The following is a 23,044-nucleotide window of genomic DNA, read 5'->3' on the forward strand; positions in this document are numbered from 1 at the left end:
TCAAATCAATTTCTTACCGATTGAAATTACGCAGTTTAAATATTACTTCAGATTGAAAACAACGAGCAAGGGTTCTTGCTGTAACAAAGATGTAGTATATAAAAAAACACAAGAAGTAAGTTTGATTATTTTACCATACTCTAATGCTTTGAAGATCACTGTGTTCGCTTAATTAGATAATAACAGCCAAAAAAGTTGTAGTGCTCGTATTGCTACCCCCATTTCATTTCTAGCCGATCTGCTCGTATTTCTATTAGTTTTCCCAGATTTTCACCCCTTTTCCCTTCGTGTTTTATAGTTTCTTTAGATCAGTTCCTGTGGACAAAGCGCATGAAATGCAGCGTGCGAACAATTGATTAATACATAGAGGTAAGCATTGTCAGAGCCTCAGCACCAACATACTTTTCAAGATTACTGCATCATTGGTATGTAAAAGGACTAAATTTGTGTTTTTTATACTTTGTGGCAGTAATCTTTTCTTCAAACACGTTGAATAGTTCCTCTGGGCCTAAAAAACTTCAGCAACGAGGTAATTAGCATGTACGTTAACCTGTGTTTATTTCATGATTTGTCCGCTGCATGGTATGCGATGATTAAATTTCTGATTCATCCCTGGACCTCCTTTTTTAAAACTGGGTTTGTGCTTTCTATGTGCTTCATGGTTTGTTTATATAACTTTGCATATATAGCATCGGATCACTTTATAACTGATCTGGGTAAACATATAAATATGTGTGTATGTATATAAGTTTTTCATGTGCTTCATGATTTGTTTATATAAAGATGTATAAGATCACTTTATAGATGATGTGGGCGACATATAAATGTGCAGTTTTTTATGTGCTTTATGATTTCTTTATATTATCACTTTATAACTGATCTAGGTAAATATAATAAATGTGTGAGTATGAGAGAGCATCTTCCAAAACATATTTCAAACCTGTTGATGGTAACTTCATGATACAATTTACTCTTTACACTCAAGTGAAAGTAGTCAAGGATCCAACACCTGCCTTTCCAAGGTATATATACAAACTCACATCTTTTGAAAACATTGAAGACAATGATCATAGCAAAACCTATTTGATTGGTAGGAAATGTTTTGGTAAAAAAACTATGCCATCATTTTCCTTGCAAAATTCTGCGCTATATTTGACTCAAACAAATCTGTTTTTTCAAACAATACAGATGTCATTGGCGTCTTGACACAAATTGATCCGCTACATCTAGTTGGTTTCAACAGCTCAAGCCTTACCAGAGACATATTCATAACAAATACAAGGTACAAAGAGTTTTACTGTGTACTTCTGCTCTCATCGTGCCAAATAACCAATGTAGCAATTCCAATGAACCTCTTCGACAATGTTCCTTCCAACACCTTATCTGTGTACATTAACTTTCACTACTTTTGTTCCTTCAGTGATATACCTTTAAAAATGACGCTTTGGGGAGACCAAGCATCTGATTTTTTCTGTCGATAATGTTTACAATGAGAACGAGAAGAAACTCCTAATCATATTGTTCATCGGATGCCTTCCTAAACGATCCAAAGGTTATGCTCCAAACACCTTCCAGCTGACATCTGCATTATCTGGCTCTGTAAACATGACAATGGATGTTCTACTTCCAAATTAGGCCAAGTATATTTATGCGGAAATGTGGTATGCGCATGGTACTTCAATCCAGACATCCGTGAAATACATGTGTTCTACAACAGGTACCAAAAGGAATTAAAACATGTTCTCTACCTTGATCACAATACCTTTAATAGTAGCTTGTTTATTTACTTTGGCCTTAGATCTATTTCCTTCAATCATGTGTTAACAGTTCCTTCAATTATCAAATTCTCTAGAAACAATAATGTTAGCACTTAGGCTACAATTCTAAAATCCCTCCTGCCCTCCTCACATATCTTGACAAAATGATTTATGTTTCTCCTTTTCCAAACAATACATACTCAATGTTGTCCCATCGAATAACATTATGGTAACATATGAAAACAAAAGAAAAGGACTAACACACCTACAGATTTCATGCTTACGTGATTGCACATAGGTTTGCTGATAGCTCATTGTAATTACCACAGTTTGTAAAGGTTACCAACAGCTGAGTTCCAGCTACTACGACATCCTGTCACAAAAGAGGAAATCCAGGTTTCTCAACCCTCTGAAATTGAAGACAAGATTGTGGAAGAGCTACTTGAGATAGATCCAGATATGTTTCATGTAATCACTGTCATATCCTTGTGTATTCAAAATATTTCGTCCATCAAACATAGGCTTAGCCTATTTACAACAACCATCTATTCTCTAATGCAGCCACAAGGTTACAAGTGCACTGTTACTGTTTCATGTCTTCTACAAGACAATAGATGGTGGTTTCCATCTTGCACCAAATGCAAGAGGTCTCCAACTCAGACCTCTACTAGATACCGATGCACAACGTGCGACTAGACAAACTAGATTTAGGTAACACTCCAACCAAGCACTAAGATCGTTGTGTTTCATTCAGAAATAGCTCTTTGGTTTTCAAATTATTTATCCACTGCTATACTATACTAACATTATTCATTTGCAGGTACAAACTCAGATTATTGCTACTGATGGAACTTCTAAAGCAGAATTCTTTTGTTTTGATAATATAGCCAGATGAATAGTAGGAAAGTGCTATGAAACCCTTGTCAGAATAGCAGATGATTCTCATGGTCCTCCAGCGGACCTGGCTGCCATTGTGTCGTTTAAGTTTACCTTTGCAGTTACCATTAACATGTCGGCATTCTCTGTCACCAACAATCTTTTATGTTCTCTCTGGACTAACAAATCATGGGAGACATGCATCACTAACAATTTTTTTGAAAGCAAATGGCAGAGCTCGCCTTTCAATTAAGAGAGAAAAGAGTTACAGAACAAGGATCACACATCACACACACCAGGAGCACACCTCCTGCCTAAGAAAAACTGCTCACACATAACGATGTATTTGGTTGTACAAGCATACAAGACTCTCCAGCAGCATCTTTTGGCAAACTATCCATATCTACCAATCAAAAAATGTGGTAAGCAAATCTTGTTTAGTACCAGCTATTTCATAGTGTCTTATATGCATAGAATCTGATCACATCTATTTAACAGCCACATCACAGTGTTGCATATTTCCAGCCAGTATACACTGAAGTAAATTTGGTACATATTTTGTAACGAGAAAAATAAAAAGAGTTACCATACTTCAACTCTGATACATCTTTTGTGGGAGAAAAAAAATTGCAACCCATTCTCCCAAGGTACATGTTTTATGAGAAAAAAGAAAGAGTAATCATATTTCTACTTCAAACTAATAGAATGATCTAATGGTTCTTATCCGCCTAATCACATGATGCTGAACAGGGTACAAGTCAGCTTAACAAAGACGGTCTGCCATCGCCACCAAAAGTATGCCCTACAAAGGAACATTAAAACAATAAGTTTTCTTTTACTGATTCCAAGCTATAATATATACTAATAGCACAACATATATAGGATCAGAACCAGCCAACTTCGCATACACCAGCCTGATTCTACACAACCTGGAGATCAAAGCCACTAGATCGTCATGAATTGCAAGGTACGACAGTACCCATACACCTTCATTCTATAACCCGTACCAAAAAAAAGTTTGTATAATGCTTTCCAATCTCCCTTATAAGCATTGTACAACAACATAATAACAGACAAGCACTTTAGATGCAACTGATGTTCTCTTGTTTGTTTATAGATAACTGTTTTGCGCACCTACAAAGGACGTCCATGCTGCTGAAACGCATATACTTTTATGTACATATAACGAAACTGCTACAGCGTCTCCAGCTTTGTATATGTTTATGTGAACCCTATCAGTGAACTCTAATTTACGCTTGATGTAGTCTACTCAAGTGCTACTTCATGTGTATTATTGTCTCAGTTACTCTACAACTATTGTAAGCCTTGGCGTCTGCTTCATCTTGGTTTTGTACTTATTTACTTACCTGCTTTTTAGCTATGGTTTCCAGTTTAAATGTGATCACACTGCAACATCCAATTCGATATCCTCATAAAACATTTCAAGCTGCTATTCAGCACGCGCGCATGAGCGCGCGCAATACACTAGTGGATGTAGGATGGCGGCAAGCAGTTGAACCTTGATGATAAATCTTGAGTTCATGTCTTGTCTTCGATGGTTTGCATACTTCACACTTGCCCTTTACATTCATATCGTGTGCTTTTTGGGAAAATGTGGAAATAGGATGAGAAACGAGACGAGGTTGTAAATCTGTGATATATTGATATGTTACGTTGTGATATGTGAAAACTTATTAATCATTACTTGTTATTTTTATTGAAAATTTAGAATAGATTGTTCACCGACGCGTGGTCATGGAGTGACAAAAGGCAAAAGAAGAGCACTAGGGAAGGTGAGCATTGCGGCGGCTGAAGCCGCGAGCGCGCAGGGACAGCAGGGTGCCTAGGAAGTAGGAACTATTGGAGCATCCATTTAAGCTATTTCTCTTGCATTGAGTGTATCGGGTCCCATAGCAATGATATTATTAGTGTTATTTAATTTATGTTGCAACGCATAGGCATGATAATAACTTAATATACAATTACTCCACTTATATATTGTTCGGTTACAAGGAATGAAATCCCACCATAGATTTAATTCGGGTTTGGATTGGGTGAATTCATACCGCACACCCAATCACATTGTAGGATTAAATCCATCATTTAATCCATTTATCTTTTAAAGCTAGTTATTTTTTTATCCATGGATTCTAATATAAACTTGTGCAATATCTTAATGGATTTTCTCCATACCTAATAAGCTATGGATAGAATCCATGCCTTCTATAGTTTAAAAAATTCCCAAATCCTTGAGTTATAATTCATGATGAGTTTAGCTGAATAAAAAAATCTAAGTAGATTTGGATTATTTTGAGGCATAAGTTGTAACATGAATTTAATTCTAATCCATGCTAATCTAGAGCTAGATTTGTACAGAAGCTGACTGTTCTTGGCCGAGCACGATGATGAGTCCCGGATAGGCCGCCCAGCTACAGTTGTCTGCTCGTCTACGCGCCTACGCTTGCATTGCATCCGCTGCCCGTCAACGTCAACGAAGCGCAAAAACAGCCATCCTAACTATGCTGCTCTCTCGCATGCTACACTGCACACCACATGCATGATCTATCGCCATTGCCATGGCCATGGCCATCGTTTTATACTGGCTCCGAAACTGAAACTTAATGCTAGCTGGTATAAGTGATGAACTATATAAACTAATGTCATAATGGGATCGGATCGACAGGAACTTGCTTGGCCAGATTAGTTGAGACACCGGCAGCAAGCTAGCTTGAACCACAGGCCATAAACAGCAAGCGGAAGCGTCTTGTTGGAGCCCATTTTGAGCAGGGCGGACGGTCCGGCCTTGAGGCCGGACGGTCCGCGGTCCGGACGGTCCACGCGTGCGCAGAGCAGTTTAGGGTTCCGAGTTTTGTGCTACGGTTGTTAGCTAGATTCGCGGAATCCACTCGAAAATTTGTTTGTAACGGGTCCAGCCCTCCTCCTCTATAAATAGAGAGGTCTACGGCCGATTTGAGACAACGAATCGAACCTTCAATCAATACAATTTACATTTTATCCTATGAGTAGTTCTAGTCTAGTTTAGGTTTAGTCTTCCAATCCCCAAATTCTCCACCTCTCCTCGACTCTACGTCGATTAGAGGAGTCTAGGTCGGTCTACCCGAGCCTAGACACCACCTAGGATCTCTCTTCCTCGACGGGGTCCCTCCCGGGAGCGAGATCCAGGCGCCGCCGGCGATCTTCCGCCGCCCCTGCGCACGCGCGGACCGTCCGGCCCTAGGACGCGGACCGTCCGGCCGTCAGGCAGGGAACCCGAGTTCTTGCGCCAGGTCGCGGACCGTCCGGCCCTGTGCCGCGGACCGTCCGCGCCTGACCAGAGAGCACCGCCGCCTCACGCCAGGTCGCAGACCGTCCGGCCCTGTGCCGCGGACCGTCCGCGCCTGACCAGAGAGCACCGCCACTGGTTCTTTTGAAGTGATTGGCGCCTCCAGAAAGGTGTCAACATACTTTTTGGCGACTCCGCTGGGGACAGCAAATATAGACGCATCAAATCGGCCCTCAATGGCCGGTTCAAGAGATAGCTCTGATATTTCCCCAAGCAACATCATAGAGCCGACTTGGGAGACCTTGCCGGCTGACGAACAGCTCCAATTCGAGGAGCACAAGGAGCGTATGATCCAGGAGGCAAAAGCAAAATTCTTGGCCAACTTCAAATTGGACAGGAACAACAAGGTCGTCCGACATCGGGCGACGGATCCGGCTTCGCTCCAACCCACGCCAGATATCCCCAATGTAAGTAATACCAACGAGCTACAATCTCTTAGAAATTATGTAGAAGAGCAACGTGAACAAATGCAGAACATCATAGGGGGTATGCAAAGCGATCTTAAGAGACTAGTACGTGCATTTGATAAATCTAGTATCGCAAATTTTCCTTCACACGAGGTTGAGTTAGGAGGTAACACGCGTAACACATCGGCTACAGGTTGTCACGACCAGTCACAACCCCTTTATGGGATGCCGATGGACACATACCCTGAGCAACCGCAAATCGGCAGCAAATCAGCCGATCTGCACATGCCCGGACCGTCCGCACGTGAGCGCGGACCGTCCGGACCAACAACAGTCGGGCCTATTTTTAATGAGTTACCTAGATATGCGCCCGAACCACCACACACAACACAGAATCTAAACTACCCAGTCGGACCATCCGCGTACAACGACGGACGGTCCGCACATAATCACGGACGGTCCGGGCCAATGTCCGGACAGTCCGCACATAACCTTTTTGAGGAGGATTGTTACCTGAATCCTCACCCGTCCCAGCAGCACTTCCCATCGCACTGTACAATGCATCAACCCATTAATTCTAGAGCCCAGGAAAACTTTCCGGCCCCACCGAGAAGGCCGAAAAGGAACGATCAAACATATGAACCATATAGGGCAAGTGGCAATGCACCACGTAGTTCAAACCAATGGGGGAAAGACAAAATGCTAATATCCAGCCAACCCCACCTATGTTTGATCAGAGAGCCGGTGGTCTCGCACCGGCTGCCATTGATATAGTAAGGGAAGAAATAGCCGGGGCGTTCCGAGATAAGCTCGGAGTAAGCATGGTCCCTGGGGGCAATCATATCGGAAACCTTATGACAGCCGATTTGATCACCACCTATACCCACAGGTAACCAGGATACCTGAATTCGCAAAATTTTCGGGTGATCAAGGAAAGAACACATGTGAAAACATAGTCCAATTTTTAGCACAATTAGGAGAGTTGGCCGACACAGAGACATTTCGCATACGTTTATTTTCATTATCTTTAACAGGAACTGCGTTTGCGTGGTACGCCACTTTACCTCCTAATTCAATTTCATCATGAGGGGATCTAGAACAAAAATTTCATGATCATTTTTTCTCTGGTGACTATGAGTTGGATTTGGTAGATTTAGTGTCATTACGACAAGCAAAAGATGAATCGATTAATGATTACATCTGGAGATTCCGAGATACAAGAAACCGATGCTTCCAAATTCATTTAGCAGAGAAACAGCTAGCGGGATTAGCCTTTAATGGTCTACGATATTATTTAAAAGAAAGATTAGAAGGCATCCAATTTTTTACACTAGCACAGTTACACCAAAGAGCTTCGGCTTGTGAAAGCCGAAGCAAAGAAACTGCTAAAGCAATTCGTCATAACGTACATATAGTAGAGTGCGATCAAAGTAGCTCAGAGGACGAGTCAACAGAAGTATATGCTGCTGAAATGGTTTGGCCAAAGCAGGCTAAATCTTCGGCTTGTGCTTCCCTACAGCCAATTCAAAAGAAACAACAGGAGGATGTAAAGTTTACGTTTAATGTTGGCAAGTGTGATAAAATATTTGATGAATTACTCAAAAATGGCAACATTAAAATAAATCACACTGTTCCATCTGCCGACGAGCTAAAACGTCGTGCATACTGCAAGTGGCATAACTCATTTTCTCACGCCACTAATGATTGTAATGTATTTCGGCGACAAATTCAATCGGCCATTAACGAGGGACGATTGAAATTTCAGGAAATGCAGGTGGATACAGAGCCTTTTCCGATGAACATGATTGACTTCGAGGGCAAGAAAGTCCTAGTTCGGCCAAACACAGCCGATAAAGACAAAGGCAAAGAGACAATCATCGGCAATGCTAAAGAGGTCGATGGGGATCATAAAGTTTCTTGCAGGAAAGTGCTAGCCGAGAAGACTCCCGATGGAGGGGAGACCCTAAAGGTGACCATCACAGCCTCCAGTACTGGGGGGCAAGCGCAGACAGGGAGACAGATGCAGGAACCCGTGCTGTGTATCCCGGACGGTCCGACACGTAGGCGCGGACGGTCCGGGACCCCACCGGACGGTCTGGAGAGCTCTGGCGGACGGTCCGGCCGTACTCAGGACTCGCAACGGCCACGTACTTTCAAACCACGATGACTAGAGATAGGTACGTGGAAAACAAATACATTCAAGGCAGCTGGTCGGTTGGTTAAAGCCGACCCAACTTTTGATCAATTATTGTCTAAATACATAAAAAAGAAGGCCGGCCCCAGTGACCGGCCAGCAAAGCGACCCCGCTCACCCATTCATGAGCAGCGTCAGGTAAGGCCGATTGGACCACCTCACCAATCGGAAGAAATGAAAGGTCATACTGTACAACTGAGACCTAACATACCTGCATGGACATCTCCACCTTATCCGCCTATGTCATATCCATATCCATATTTACCTCCACCATATGTCCCAAATCAGATGTGGGGCATGCCACCATATCCATTTGGGATGCCACAGTACCCCGCCTGGGGGGCACCCCAAACATCCGTTTTTGATAGGTTGGTGCCGCCAATGCAAGACCGATTGAGCACTGCTGAATCCGGTCACCAGGCACAGGCCCAACAAGATTGCTGGACTACTCGGCCTCCTAGGCCGACCAATCCGGCAGGAGGGCATATGCCTGTAGCAACTCAAAGAACAACAAAAAAGGACATCATCAAAATAGGCACCGCAGATGTTGTCATACAGGGAGACAATAAAGGGCCGATGATTTTCGGCGAATCGGCCAACACAATCGAAAAGGATACGGCTACCATTAAAACAGCCGATCCAAAATACTCCATGCCTCGATGGTGCCCAGCGGGATTGACACGATCCCAAAAGAGAAAATTACAGCGCCTAAGAGCAAAGGAGAGCCAGGAGAAGGAGGCGGAAAAGACATTTAATGACACACATCCACTATACTTGCCACCGCAAAAGAAATGGAGACCGAAGGCCGTTGAGAAAAAACAAACGGCCACAGAAATAGAAAGTCAACTTGCACCAGGCGCGGACCGTCCGGCCCCCGCGCACGGACCGTCCGCCGTTCACCAGGAAGCCTCTGGACAACCTGCACCAGGCGCGGACCGTCCGGCCCCCGCGCACGGACCGTTCGCCGTTCACCAGGAAGCCTCTGGACAACCTGCACCAGGCGCGGACCGTCCGGCCCCCGCGTGCGGACCGTCCTCCATTCACCAGGAAGCCTCCAACGACACGACAACATCAATGGAAGAGGACGACCTGCTGGGAGAAGACCTGGTCGACTACGAGGCTTCTCCAGAACGCCCAGGTATGGATGTAAATATTATTACATTTTCTGCCGATTGTACTATCATCGGCGACGATGAACCTGTTGCTGCCCAGTTTGATTTTGGTCCTAAAGAAGCCGCCTTTACTAAACCAAAGGAATCGGTAAATCATTTAAAGCCGCTCTTCGTGCGCGGTCACATTGATGGAATACCTATTGCTAAGATGTTGGTAGATGGAGGGGCGGCTGTAAATCTAATGCCTTATTCATTATACAGAAAATTAGGTAAACAAGATAACGAACTTGTCAAAACCAACATGACCCTCAGCGGTGTTGGGGATAGTTCGATTAAAGCCAGGGGAGTCACGTCCATTGAATTAACCATCGGGACTAAGACCCTTGCTGCTGCATTCTTCGTCGCTGATGTAGAAGGGAATTACAGTTTAATTCTAGGCAGAGATTGGATTCATGCCAATCAATGTATACCTTCTACATTACATCAAATGCTAATACAATGGGTAGGCGATGAGGTAGAACAAGTACATGCTGATATATCGGCCTGCATCGCTGTGGACGATGCCCCTGTACTCTGGACTTATGAGACTGCTACATGTCTCACAGGAGTAGATTTTTCTGATTATCAGTTCATAAGTATAGATAAGAAAGGTTTCATTCCTGTAATGCTAGAGCCGATGGAGAATCGGCTAAATCCTAAATAAAGTTTAAATGATAAATACATACAGAGTTCATGAGTCGTTGATCACGGACAATTCGGCTCTCAAAGCCGGATGGTCCGGTCTTTCACAAAACAGTTCGGACTTTAAGACCGAACATCTACCACAGCGAAAAGACAGTATTACGGATGATCCGGTCCCCGAGACCGGAAAGTCCGCCATCACACAAAGATCATCTGATTCCTCTGTGGGGGACATGATAGAGGAATTCAGAGATCTTGATAAACTAGGACAGGGGTTTACATCGGCCGATCCTTTGGAGGAGATTGACATAGGAGATGGTAAAACTCCAAGGCCAACTTTTGTAAATAAGACCCTGGAGACCGATTCTAGAAATGAGATGATCGATCTATTAAAGGAATATTCAGATTGTTTTGCGTGGAATTACACTGAAATGCCTGGACTAAGCCGAGAGATTGTCGAACATCGGCTACCTATTAAGTCTGGTTTCAGACCTTTCAAGCAAAAAGCTAGAACATTTCGTCCAGATCTTCTCCCACGAATCAAGGACGAAATCCACCGGTTGCTAGAAGCTAATTTTATTAGACCTTGCAGATACGCAGAGTGGGTCTCCAATATTGTGCCGGTAGAGAAGAAGGAGTCAGGTAAGCTTAGGGTATGCATTGATTTTCGCAATTTAAATAGAGCAACTCCTAAACATGAATATCCCATGCCCATAGCCGACACATTAATCAATAATGCATCAGGAAATAGAATTATTAGCTTTCTTTATGGTAATGCCGGATATAACCAGATTTTCATGGCCGAAGAGGATGCGTCTAAAATGGCCTTTATATGTCCAGGCTTCATTGGTTTATTTGAATGGGTTGTCATGACATTCGGTCTTAAAAATGCTGGTGCTACTTATCAGAGGGCTATGAATCTGATCTTCCATGAGTTGTTAGGAAACACTGTGGAAGTCTACATTGATGATATTGTAGTCAAATCGGCTGAGTTTAGTCCTCATACAGCTGATTTGCGCAAAGCCTTTGATAAAATGTGTCGGTATGGTTTGAAAATGAACCCACGTAAATGTGCTTTTGGAGTGTCGGCTGGTAAGTTTTTAGGATTTGTCATCCATGAACATGGTATAGAAATAGACCCTGACCGAATCAAGTCTATTCGGAATGTGGGACCTCCGACTTGTAAGGTCGAAGTACAGAAGTTTCTCGGCAAGGTGAATTATTTACGAAGGTTTATTTCTAACCTAGCCGGGAAGATTGATGCCTTCACCCCTATCCTTCGGCTTAAGAATGATGCCGAATTCACTTATGGGGCAGAGCAGCAGGAAGCATTTGATCTCATTAAAAAATACTTGTCTTCGGCTCCCATGTTAAAAGCACCACAAGTAGGAGCACCATTCAGATTATACATTGCAGCTGAAGACAAGGTTATTGGGGCTGTTCTGACACAAGAAACTGAGGGGAGGGAGCATGTGGTGACATATCTAAGCCGAAGGTTGGTGGATGCTGAAACAAGGTACACTTTTATTGAAAAGTTATGCTTATGCTTGTTTTATGCATGCACCAAATGTAGATGTTATTTACTGTCTAGTCATTGCACTGTTTCTGGTCAAGCCGATGTGATCAAATACATGTTGCATAACCCAATTATGAGTGGTAGGATTGGTAAGTGGGCTTATGCACTCATAGAATATGACTTGGCCTATGAACCATTGAAATCTATGAAAGGCCAAGTCGTAGCGGATTTCATTGTAGAACATCGGGTTAATGATATTCATGAACTAGACATGTCATACCTCACTATTACTCCTTGGACGTTATATTTTGATGGATCAGTTTGCAATGAAGGGCAAGGAATTGGCATTGTGCTTGTTTCACCGAGTAATGTCTCCTTTGACTTCTCTAGCCGATTGAAAACTTATTGCACTAATAATCAAGCTGAATATGAGGCCCTCCTATTCGGCTTAGAACTTTTAAATGGTATGGGAGTAAAACATGTGAAGGTATTTGGTGATTCTCAGCTGGTTGTCCAACAAGTGTTAGAAGAATATCAATGTTTTGATGGTACTCTAAATAGTTACCTTGAGAAATGTTGGAGCATAATCCATTCTTTTGACGAATTCAGTATTCGACATATTTCTAGAGTTGAGAATCATAGAGCTAACGATTTGGCACAAGATGCATCAGGTTATCGGATAAAGAGAGGGAAATTTCAAAAAACTGAAAATCTGATAACCAGTGCAGAGCCAAATTCCCAGGTCGCGGACCGTCCGCATGATGACGCCGGACCGTCCGGGGTTACCAGAAATGTTCTCTTAATCGATTCAGCTGACATTGAAGCCGATGCAAGTGATTGGAGGACACCTATACTTAATTATTTACGAAATCCCAATATCAGGACAGATAAGAACATTCAGCGAACAGCTTTCAAGTATGTTTTGATGAGTGATGAACTTTACCGCCGAACAGTCAATGATGTCCTGCTTAAGTGCTTGGGCCCAGATGATGCTATATTAGCCATGGCCGAAGTACATGAAGGAATTTGTGGTACTCATCAATCAGCTCCAAAGATGAAGTGGTTGTTGTGAAGGTCTGGTTTTTATTGGCCTAGTATGATAGCTGATTGTTTCAAGTACTACAAGGGTTGCCAAGTGTGTCAAAAATTCGGCGACCTACAGTTGGTCCCTGCAGCCGAATTACATCCTATCATCAAGCCTTGGCCGTTCAGAGGATGGGGATTAGACTTTATTGGAGAAATTCATCCTTCATCATCAAAGGGGCATCGGTTTGTGTTAGTTGCCACTGACTATTTCACCAAATGGACTGAAGCCGTTGCTCTAAAGAACATGACGCACAAGGAGGTAATTGAGTTCATAACTAAGCATATTATTCATAGATTCGGCATTCCCCAGACCTTGACTACAGATGAAGGTACTTCTTTTATGTCAAAGGAGGTACGTGAATTTGCTGAATTATACAGAATTAAGCTGCTTAATTCGTCTCCATATTATGCTCAGGCCAATGGACATGCCGAGTCTAGTAATAGGACATTGATTAATTTGATAAAAAAGAAGGTATCTGATAATCCTAAACATTGGCATAAGATTTTGTCTGAAGCTTTATGGGCTCATAGAATATCTAAACATAGTGCTACTAAAGTATCTCCTTTTGAGCTTGTCTATGGGCAGGAAGCAGTGTTACCTGTGGAAATAAGTTTGAATGCTGTCAGGTTTGCCAGACAAAATGATCTAACTGCTACCGATTATTATAATTTAATGGATAATATTGATGAGGTGACCGACAAGAGGATGATAGCTTTGGGAGCAATAGAAAAGGACAAGATCATGGTAGCCAGGGCCTACAACAAGAAGGTCAAAGCAAAATCATTTCAAGTAGGAGACTTGGTGTGGAAGACCATTCTGCCTCTAAGGAATAAAGACCAAAAATTCGGGAAATGGTCGCTAAGCTGGGAGGGTCCTTATAAAGTGAAACAGGTGATGTCTGGTAATGCCTATTTGCTACAAACATTACAAGGCAAAGATTTGCCTAAGACTTTGAATGGGCGTTTCCTCAAGCAGTATCATCCCAGTATGTAGCAAAATGCTTAAGAAAACCGATGTAATCACATCGTGTTAAGATGCTTTTGGTTCGCTCAGCTCCACCAAAAGGCAGGGGGGCATATGTTGGAGCCCATTTTGAGCAGGGCGGATGGTCCGGCCCTGAGGCCGGACGGTCCGCGCCTGGGGGCCGGACGGTCCGCGCGTGCGCAGAGCAGTTTAGGGTTCCGAGTTTTGTGCTACGGTTGTTAGCTAGATTCGCGGGATTCACTCGGAAATTTGTTTGTAACGGGTCCAGCCCTCCTCCTCTATAAATAGAGAGGTCTACGACCGATTTGAGACAACGAATCGAACCTTCAATCAATACAATTTACATTTTATCCTAGGAGTAGTTCTAGTCTAGTTTAGGTTTAGTCTTCCAATCTCCAAATTCTCCGCCTCTCCTCGACTCTACGTCGATTAGAGGAGTCTAGGTCGGTCTACCCGAGCCTAGACACCACCTAGGATCTCTCCTCCCCGACGGGGTCCCTCCCGGGAGCGAGATCCAGGCGCCGCCGGCGATCTTCCGCCGCCCCTGCGCACGCGCGGACCGTCCGGCCGTCAGGCAGGGAACCCGAGTTCCTGCGCCAGGTCGCGGACCATCCGGCCCTGTGCCGCGTACCGTCCGCGCCTGACCAGAGAGCACCGCCGCCTCACGCCAGGTCGCGGACCGTCCGCGCCTGACCAGAGAGCACCGCCACTGGTTCTTTTGAAGTGATTGGCGCCTCCAAAAAGGTGTCAACACGTCTCTATATATACACTTAATCTATCTCTAGCATCTTATCCATTCATATATCATTATATCCATATTCAAACTTCACTCCACGAACAAAACTATCTATAGTACAAACAATACAAAACATTATTCTAAGTGACCATAGATAAACTGCTATACACAATATTAGATGTGGCCAATTGGCCATATTATTGCCTGCAAAGGAGTTGTATGGAGTCGTCCCTCCCACGTTCTTCATCTAACCGTTTCTTTGTCGTGTACGACATGCGTCCATTCACGGGTCTCCAGTTCGAGCTGTACAGTACAATCACTTGTTCCGTACTACGTGGATTTTTTTTTGTCTTGTCCAGATAGTAGGATTAATCTGGTTCCAACTTGGTTCCTTTACATATTTTTCAGCTGTTAAGTTATGCATGATTCCTTTAGTTGGTTCTTGGTTCTCTCGGTCCATGCATGCACCAAGTGTGCATACATGCAGCAGCCAGCTAGGAGAATACTAGCTACTTTTGTATCCAAACAGATCAGAATTCTTAGTTTATCATATCACCATGTGCTGCTACCTACCGTCACTCTGTAGTTCATGTTACTACGTCCTTGGCCGGGCATGTACGTATACATATATATATAGCAACGGAATATTGGTATTCCCTTAGAGATGAGCCGCAAAACGATGCACTGCATGCGCGTGAGTAGGTACCTTAGCAGTAACTAATTAAATAAAATAGTTCAGCTTGCAACTTGCTTGGTCTATGTATGTTTATCAAATCATGATCAATCATAAAAAATGCATCATAATGAAAAGATACCAAGTGATGATAATCAAGGTATTAAAAGATACAACAACATATATGGAAATGCATATTTAATTTCAAGTACAAAAAGTAAGTTCTTGATGAGCTTGCTCCCCCCTATTTACGTGCTTTCCTTTTGTTATGATTCTTTCTCCACCTTTGTATATGATCCTTCTCTCTTTGTATGATTTTGTATATACTATCATTTTGTATATCAACTTTTTCCACCGAGATCATGTTGACATAGGGAGAACCTATCCTCATATTTCTTCATAGAGGCTTGAATTAAACTATGTCTTTAGGCATATAACTCGGTTTGTCCTTCTTTATGTTTCTTCACATATTTTGCAATTGTTACCTTGTTGAAGTGGACTCATACACTTAATAGACCAAATTTTAGTCCAAACACTAGGTTCACCTACTCATGAAAACAAGTTATATATTATCACTAGCTAGGAGCAATCAACCATAGAAACAATAGTGATAGGATATAAAGTTCAATGTCATTTTTCTTTATAATGCATTATTTATCTATGACTGTATGCACTAACCATGCATATGCTAGTAAGGTATGTGTGCATATGCCATTCATATGATTTACAATCAACTCGTGTTGGAGAAGTCAGTAAAGTTCAATAATTCCTCTGCTACAAAACCATGCTACATCAAGTGGCTTGGAGAATATATCAACAAGTCTTCGGTACCCATATCTCAGTTGTGATAACCCCTTTTGTGTGATGATCTCTTATGAAGATAGAACAAATATCAATATGATTCATTCTTGAGTGTTGAACCGGGTTGGTGACTATCTTGATTGCACTTTCAATGTCACATAGCAAAGACACTTGTATGAACTTGATTCAATAATATAGCAATGTAGCTTTTATCCATAGTAGTTATGCACAAATTCCTACCAAAATATACTCGACTTTGGATGTTATAGTGCAACCAAATTTTGCTTCTTGGAAGATTAAGACACAAGTGAACGTTAAAGTAATTGACATGTGCCAAAGGTGCTCTTTCTATCCACATTGCATCTCGCATAGTCAGATCTCAAATATCCAATCAGCTTAGATTGTTATCCTTTGGGATGCCAAAGTCCAACATTGGGTGTCTTCTTTATGAATTTCCTTTGGTGATGCTTGAAATCTTGAACACATGCATACACTAAATATCAAGTATGGCCTTGATGCAGTCACATAGAGGAGGTTTCCAATTGTTTACTGATATAACTTGTGATCAATCACCACTATTGTATATAAGTCGAAAGACACACTTGTATTAAAATTTATTAAATATAAGTTCTCATACCAAAAACCTTTGAATATGATATTTGATTCATCATCACTTCTACCCAGACATCATCAACTCCAAAGACACACTGATTCCAAATCACATAACTGAGCCACTCATAATTAGCCAAAGTTGAAAGATTCTACTAGTGGCACATTTTATATGTTCATGCCATTTGATATTACTATGTTTCCAAGTCCTTTGACCTTACCTTTGCCATTATCACCAAATGTAATCCTCCCAAATTCATCGTTGCCACTTGTGTCAATTGAATTGAACATTCTTCTATGTTCAGTCATATGTTAAGTGCATAAGCTATGAAGCACCCAATGCCTTCCATAGACCTTGTAATTTACCTATAAATAAAATAATTTTTTAGGTACCAAACTTGTTTGGGTCCTCCAAAATTAGTGACTAGGTTTTTGGGCACCTATATTGCCTTCTGCTTTGGACCAACTACAGGTGCACTAATGAATTTAGCTTTAACACTACTAGTACCATTGTAAGAAAATCACAAAATAAATTTTAAACAAGGGATTTATATTTCTTCTTTTTGCATGGTTTCTCTAAGTGCCCAGCTTTCTTGCATTTGAGCAAAATTGACTATTTCCCTTCACAAAATTAGTTTTTGAGTAGCAGAGGCCATCTTGGCATTCTTGGGGTGTATCCTAATATCTCTTGATAGAAAATCTTTGGATACCCAAACACTTGAGCAAGAGGGCCTCATGACCATAGGATTTGCCTAAGGCATGAGTGAGCTATTTTACCTTCTTCCTAAGAGTTGCATTTTCATTAGTAAGTGAGGTATCACTAGTGATAATATCTCTCATGTATGATGAATGCTACAAGAACGGTTAGTAGGAGCAATAATAATAGGACCAGAAGAAGTTTCATCAATGATTTTTCAAGTAACTCTTATGCTTGCTATTTCAATAGCCTCATTTTTTACGAAGAAGGGTGGGATGAATTTCTTTCAACTTCTCATGAGTTTCAATAAGAACCTCTTGAGTAGCTAGATGTTCCTCAATGGATTGCTCAAGATCTTTATGCTTATTGCACAATTGTTTGTATTATTCCTTCTTTTTGTTTAAGAAGGAATAAGCTTCTTGTAATAACTTAATGAGTTCCTCCTAAGAGGGCTCCTCTTCATCCTCACTTTCATTCTCACTATCACTCTTATCAAATTATACCTTAGAGCCCTTAGCGACAAAGCATGATGGAGTGTCAAAGAGGGAGGGCTTATTGTTGATGGTGATGCTTACAAGTGCTTTCTTCTTTGTATCATTCTTGTCATCATAATCATCATCATTATCGCTTGATGAGGCATTAGAGTCCTATTGAACACAATACACATGTACCTTTTAAATCTTCTTGACTACCATCTTCTTATATTCCTTGTCCTTATTTTCTTTCTTTTCTTCATCATTGTGAGGACACTTGACAATAATGTACCACACTTGGAGCACCTTCTATATTCCTTTTTTTCTTTGATGAGGACTTTGTTCTTCTTGTGCCATATTCGTTCTTCTTCATGAGTTTCCGAAACCGGTGCATGAAGAGAACCATTTTTTATTTTCATCATTTGAACTTAACCCTTCATATTCACTAGATTCTTCCTTTTCTTGCTCTTTCCCTTGGATTAGGTGGTAGTTTGAATGCTATGCTCCTTTTATTATCATCTTCTTCACCATCCCTTTCCACAAGGTATGTGCCTTGAGTGACCACATCACCTGTTACCTGGGTATGGGCTATTTCTTCCAATCCACTTTTTATGATGATGGTGACTAGAGTATTGAATCTTGGAGGCAAACATAACAAGAATCAATAAGAGAAGTTCTCATTGTCCACCTTGTGGCTCAATTTCCTTAGCTCATTTACAATGACATTGAGCCTATGGAACAATTTTGACACACTTTTATCTTATTACATCTTGAATTTTACATATTTATCTTTGAAGATATATAACTTCCCTTCTTTCATCACTAGTCTGCTCTCATAGGAATTTTAAAGTCGTTTTCAAACCTAATGTGCAAATTCCAAGTCTTTGATTGACTCAAAGTTTTTTGGATCAAGTGCTTCATAGATCACATTGAGAGTTTGATCATTTGATTGTAAATTTTCATCTTCGCTTAGTGTTGGGATCTTTATATCTAGCATTACAAAAGCATCATGCACAACACAATGCTAGTTAAGCAAGAATTGTACAACAAGTAGATAGATGTAAATGCGAGATTAAGTAAGGAGTGTAAATCAAATGGCGCAAGAAGTGATATAAGATATGTCCATGAGGTTGGGTTGCTTGTAAGCAACCTATGTCTTTGTTGTGGTGAGTCCAAGCTAGATGGTTCATGTGCTAATTAGCATCATACACCAAGCCATCGATGAGGACATCATAAGAACTATACTAAATGGACACTCTAATAATACACACATTCACAAAAGTTGCTCTTAGCAAAAATATCCCATGGGAAATGAACACAAAAGCCACTAACGATGATGATCGAAGCCAGCAACAATATTCAATAAACACTGAATGGTCCCTTGACCTCTGGGCCATCTAGGTGACAACAACCACCAAGAGTAACAAGAGTAGAACTAGCTCAATCCACTCAACTAGTGCCACGAGGTGCAACAACTATATGTGATAAGCTTTCCAATCTGACCCAAATGATGAACTACAAGATGCAAGTTAGTAGAGTGTGTTTCTCTATCCCTAAGAGTTGCTCTCAAATGTAAGGAGTGAAGGGATATCAGCTAAGGTTAGCCAAGGGTTCATTTATAAACCCTACTAGAAATCCAACTGTTATCTCTTGAAGGAATAAAATTGGGGGGCGTCAGACATGTCCGATGCACCGCTGGTCTCCACGTCGAGCATGTCTAGTGCCTTCTCGTTTGCTATAAACTAACATCAATTGTAGGTGTTAGGCATTCATTGCACTCATTCAACATGGCACATAACATGCATAGTGCTTACTGAGTCGGAGTGTACCAACTGCATGCTCTCTGAGTGCAATATCCGATGTAGTATCAGATGCCACATTGGACACGCCTGTTGCGCTATCGAGGTAAATTGTGTGTTTCATATGTTCTCTAAGTACCTGCCTGGTAGCACATCAAATGCCTCACTAGATACGTCTGGTGCACTATATCCTATACACACCAGACACCACAGTACTCAGATGAAAACTTCGCATAAAAAACTACACTGAAAGCATTTTTTCATCTCTTCTTAATTGTGCCAACTCTCACATGTTTTGCCAAATATTATTAGAGCACAATTAACATTTTTCTAAGTGTTTTCAGACACTATTTTGGCCTGGTCTCACATATGTCGCTTAGGCATATATGCAATGCATATGATTCCAACGCCTAGTGGTGCTAGATGATCGAGTTGTCGAATTGTATTCCCTCCTTAATAGTACAAACATCTATCCTAAATCCAATGATGCACTCTATTGCATCTTGATCGATAAAACAAAATTACCTAACTTATACCTTTGCATTGGGCTTTTGCATGTTGTTTTTCTCCTTCCTCTTTTCTATATTGAGGACTTGATCATCCTTTTTTGCCATCAACTTCTTTTTCATGGTTGTCCCAATCTTGCTCAACCTTGGATATGGATTTACCCGGTTGACACTTGACAGTAGTAGTACTAAATACTCCAGCCAATCCGAATTCCATGAGTGCTCCAAACGCTTGTGAGTAACAACGACTTGTTGCTCATCTGGGCGACGATCTGATGTGGTTTTCGTGCACGCATGCGTGTAATAACTCTGTCGGAATAGTTGACCGCCACCTAGCTAGGTCTAAAACAAATCGGGCTCGCTGGCAAGTCACTAGCTACACAAGAATTGGATCAATTAAGTGATCAACTAGACAACTGGTACTCATACTACTCCTATGTATATATACACAAGTAATGCAAAACAAAAAGGCATACTGTTGTGTTGTCATTGCAAGAAGCAAAGATGGCAGTGTTGAGAGGCCGCTTAACACTAGTGCTCATCCTCAGTCTCAACTGCTGCTTCTCCTTCCCCACAGTACTATCCTCAGTTACTTCCGATGGCTTCCTCCAATGCCTGTCCGACAACATACCTGTCGGGCTCATCTACACTCAGGGCTCGAGCAACTTCACCGACGTGCTGGTGTCCTCCGTCCGGAACCCCCGGCTGTTCACCAGCGCCACGGTGAGGCCGCTCTGCATCGTCACGCCCGTCGACGCATCCCACGTGCAGGCTGCCGTGCGGTGCGGTCGCGCCAGTGGCGTGCGCCTCCGCGTGCGCAGCGGCGGGCACGACTACGAGGGCCTCTCGTACCGGTCGGAGCGGCCCGAGGTGTTCGGCGTCGTCGACCTGTCCAACCTCCGCGCCATCACCGTGAGCGCCGACGACGACGAGCGGCCGGTGCCCCCCACGGCGCCATCGGCATGGGTTGACTCCGGCGCCACGCTCGGGGAGCTCTACTACACCGTCGCCAAGAACAACCCGGAGCTGGCGTTCCCGGCCGGCATCTGCCCGACCATAGGCGTCGGCGGGCACTTGAGCGGCGGCGGCATCGGCATGATGATGCGCAGGTTCGGCCTGTCCGTAGACAACGTCCTCGACGCCAAGCTTGTCAACGCCAGCGGCGACCTCGTCGACAGGGCCGCCATGGGGGAGGACCACTTCTGGGCCATACGGGGAGGCGGCGGCGAGAGCTTCGGCGTCGTGGTGTCGTGGAAGGTGGGCCTCGTCAAGGTCCCGTCCACAGTGACGGCGTTCAACATCGTCAAGACGGTGGCGGATCAGGGAGCCGTAGACGCCCTGACAAAGTGGCAGGACGTCGCGCCTGGCCTCCCGACCGACATCACTATCAGGGTCATCATCCAGGGACAGCGCGCGACGTTCCAGTCCCTGTACCTAGGCAGCTGCAGCGACCTCGTGCCAGTGCTTAACAGCTCCTTCCCGGAGCTAGGCATGACGAGCGCCGACTGCCTCGAGATGACCTGGCTGGAGTCGGCCGCCTTCTTCCAGTTCTGGAACCGCCGCACGCCGGTGGAGGCGCTGCTGGACCGGAAGACCAGCCTGAGCACCTTCACCAAGAACAAGTCCGACTACGTCCGGCGTGCCATCGCCAAGGAAGCGTGGGAGAGCATTTTCTCTTGGCTCACCATGGATGGTGCCGGGATGATCATCCTCGAGCCCCACGGCGGGTTCATCGGCACCGTCCCCGATGGGGCCACGCCGTACCCGCACCGGAGCGGCGTGCTGTACAACATCCAGTACATCACGTTCTGGTCGGCGGGCGGCGAACAAGAAGGCGCCACGGCGACGGCCTGGATCGGCAGCTTCTACGAATTCATGGAGCAGCACGTGAGCGAGAGCCCGAGGGAGGCGTACGTGAACTACCGGGACCTGGATATCGGCGAGAACGTGGTGGTCGACGACGTCAGCACGCTTGACAGCGGCAGGGTGTGGGGAGAGAAGTACTTCGCCGGAAACTTCCAGAGGCTCGCCGCGGTGAAAGGGGTGGTGGATCCGACCGACTACTTCCGGAATGAGCAGAGCATTCCGCCACAGAGCACGGCGAGCAGGCGTCGTCCAGGGATATCGTTGGATTGAAACATGAGTCAGGCCTTATTCGTTTATGTGCAATCGTTCGAGCTAATCAAAGTTTATATAAATTAGAGAAGCAATCCGGTTAGGAATCGTTTCGACCCACCAATTCGGCACAAACGAACAAGGTCTTAGTGCTGGATTCTGTGGATCCTCCATGTGATATTAGGGCTCGTTTGGAGCTCCGTTCCACAATTCTCTAGCTCCGAGAGTCAATTTTTTAATAGAGTGATTCTGATTCTCTACCGAGAGTGAATCTATTTGACGAAAATCGTTTGTTAATAGGTGTAAAGTGATTCCTGATGGGTTAAAGAGTGGGAAGCAGGATGGGAGTGGTGGGAAGCAGATTCTTTTTGCTCCCACTTTCTAGTATAAAGTATAGACTATATTCATTCCACTCCCACCATGAAGCAATTCAGATTTTTATCGTTTGGCTCGGCAAGAGCGGAGCGGTGGGAGCTCTACCAAACACCCCCTTACTCTATTTGAGCTCCTTGATACACAAGACAGAAACTGTAGCTCTCTAGCATTATTTCCTCTCAAAATTGTCCAAAGATTTAGATAACTTATAAAAAGCCCTTCAACACTTACTCATCCACGTGCAGATGTATATTTGCAAAAAAAACTTCACACATCAGTCGTTGATCCTTAGACAAAGGGCTC

General features: G+C 43.2%; 1 protein-coding gene and 1 long non-coding RNA gene across 3 annotated transcripts; both read left to right on the forward strand.

The window, feature by feature from the left end:
- The first annotated feature begins 1,420 nt into the window (after positions 1 to 1,420).
- LOC103629840 (uncharacterized) lies at positions 1,421 to 4,038 on the forward strand. Of its 2 annotated transcripts, XR_004850261.1 has the most exons (7): positions 1,421 to 1,552; positions 1,636 to 1,717; positions 2,087 to 2,468; positions 2,578 to 3,055; positions 3,384 to 3,428; positions 3,516 to 3,600; positions 3,751 to 4,038. It is a non-coding gene; the product is annotated as an uncharacterized lncRNA (long non-coding RNA). The 2 variants fall into 2 exon arrangements; XR_002262707.2 differs by having other exon boundaries at positions 3,516 to 4,038.
- Positions 4,039 to 20,658: 16,620 nt separating this feature from the next.
- Positions 20,659 to 22,626, forward strand: LOC103629842 (berberine bridge enzyme-like 27). Its single transcript, XM_008650936.4, has one exon. It carries the CDS (start codon positions 20,756 to 20,758, stop codon positions 22,385 to 22,387), a length of 1,632 nt encoding a protein of 543 aa, XP_008649158.1. The 5' UTR covers positions 20,659 to 20,755; the 3' UTR covers positions 22,388 to 22,626.
- Positions 22,627 to 23,044: the final 418 nt, after the last annotated feature.

This window comes from Zea mays, chromosome 6, assembly GCF_902167145.1.
Source record: "Zea mays cultivar B73 chromosome 6, Zm-B73-REFERENCE-NAM-5.0, whole genome shotgun sequence".
NCBI lineage: Eukaryota > Viridiplantae > Streptophyta > Magnoliopsida > Poales > Poaceae > Zea > Zea mays.

Bases quoted from the DNA above. Each gene is read 5' to 3' on its own strand.
- LOC103629842 (XM_008650936.4), top strand. From the start codon at position 20,756: ATGGCAGTGTTGAGAGGCCGCTTAACACTAGTGCTCATCCTCAGTCTC.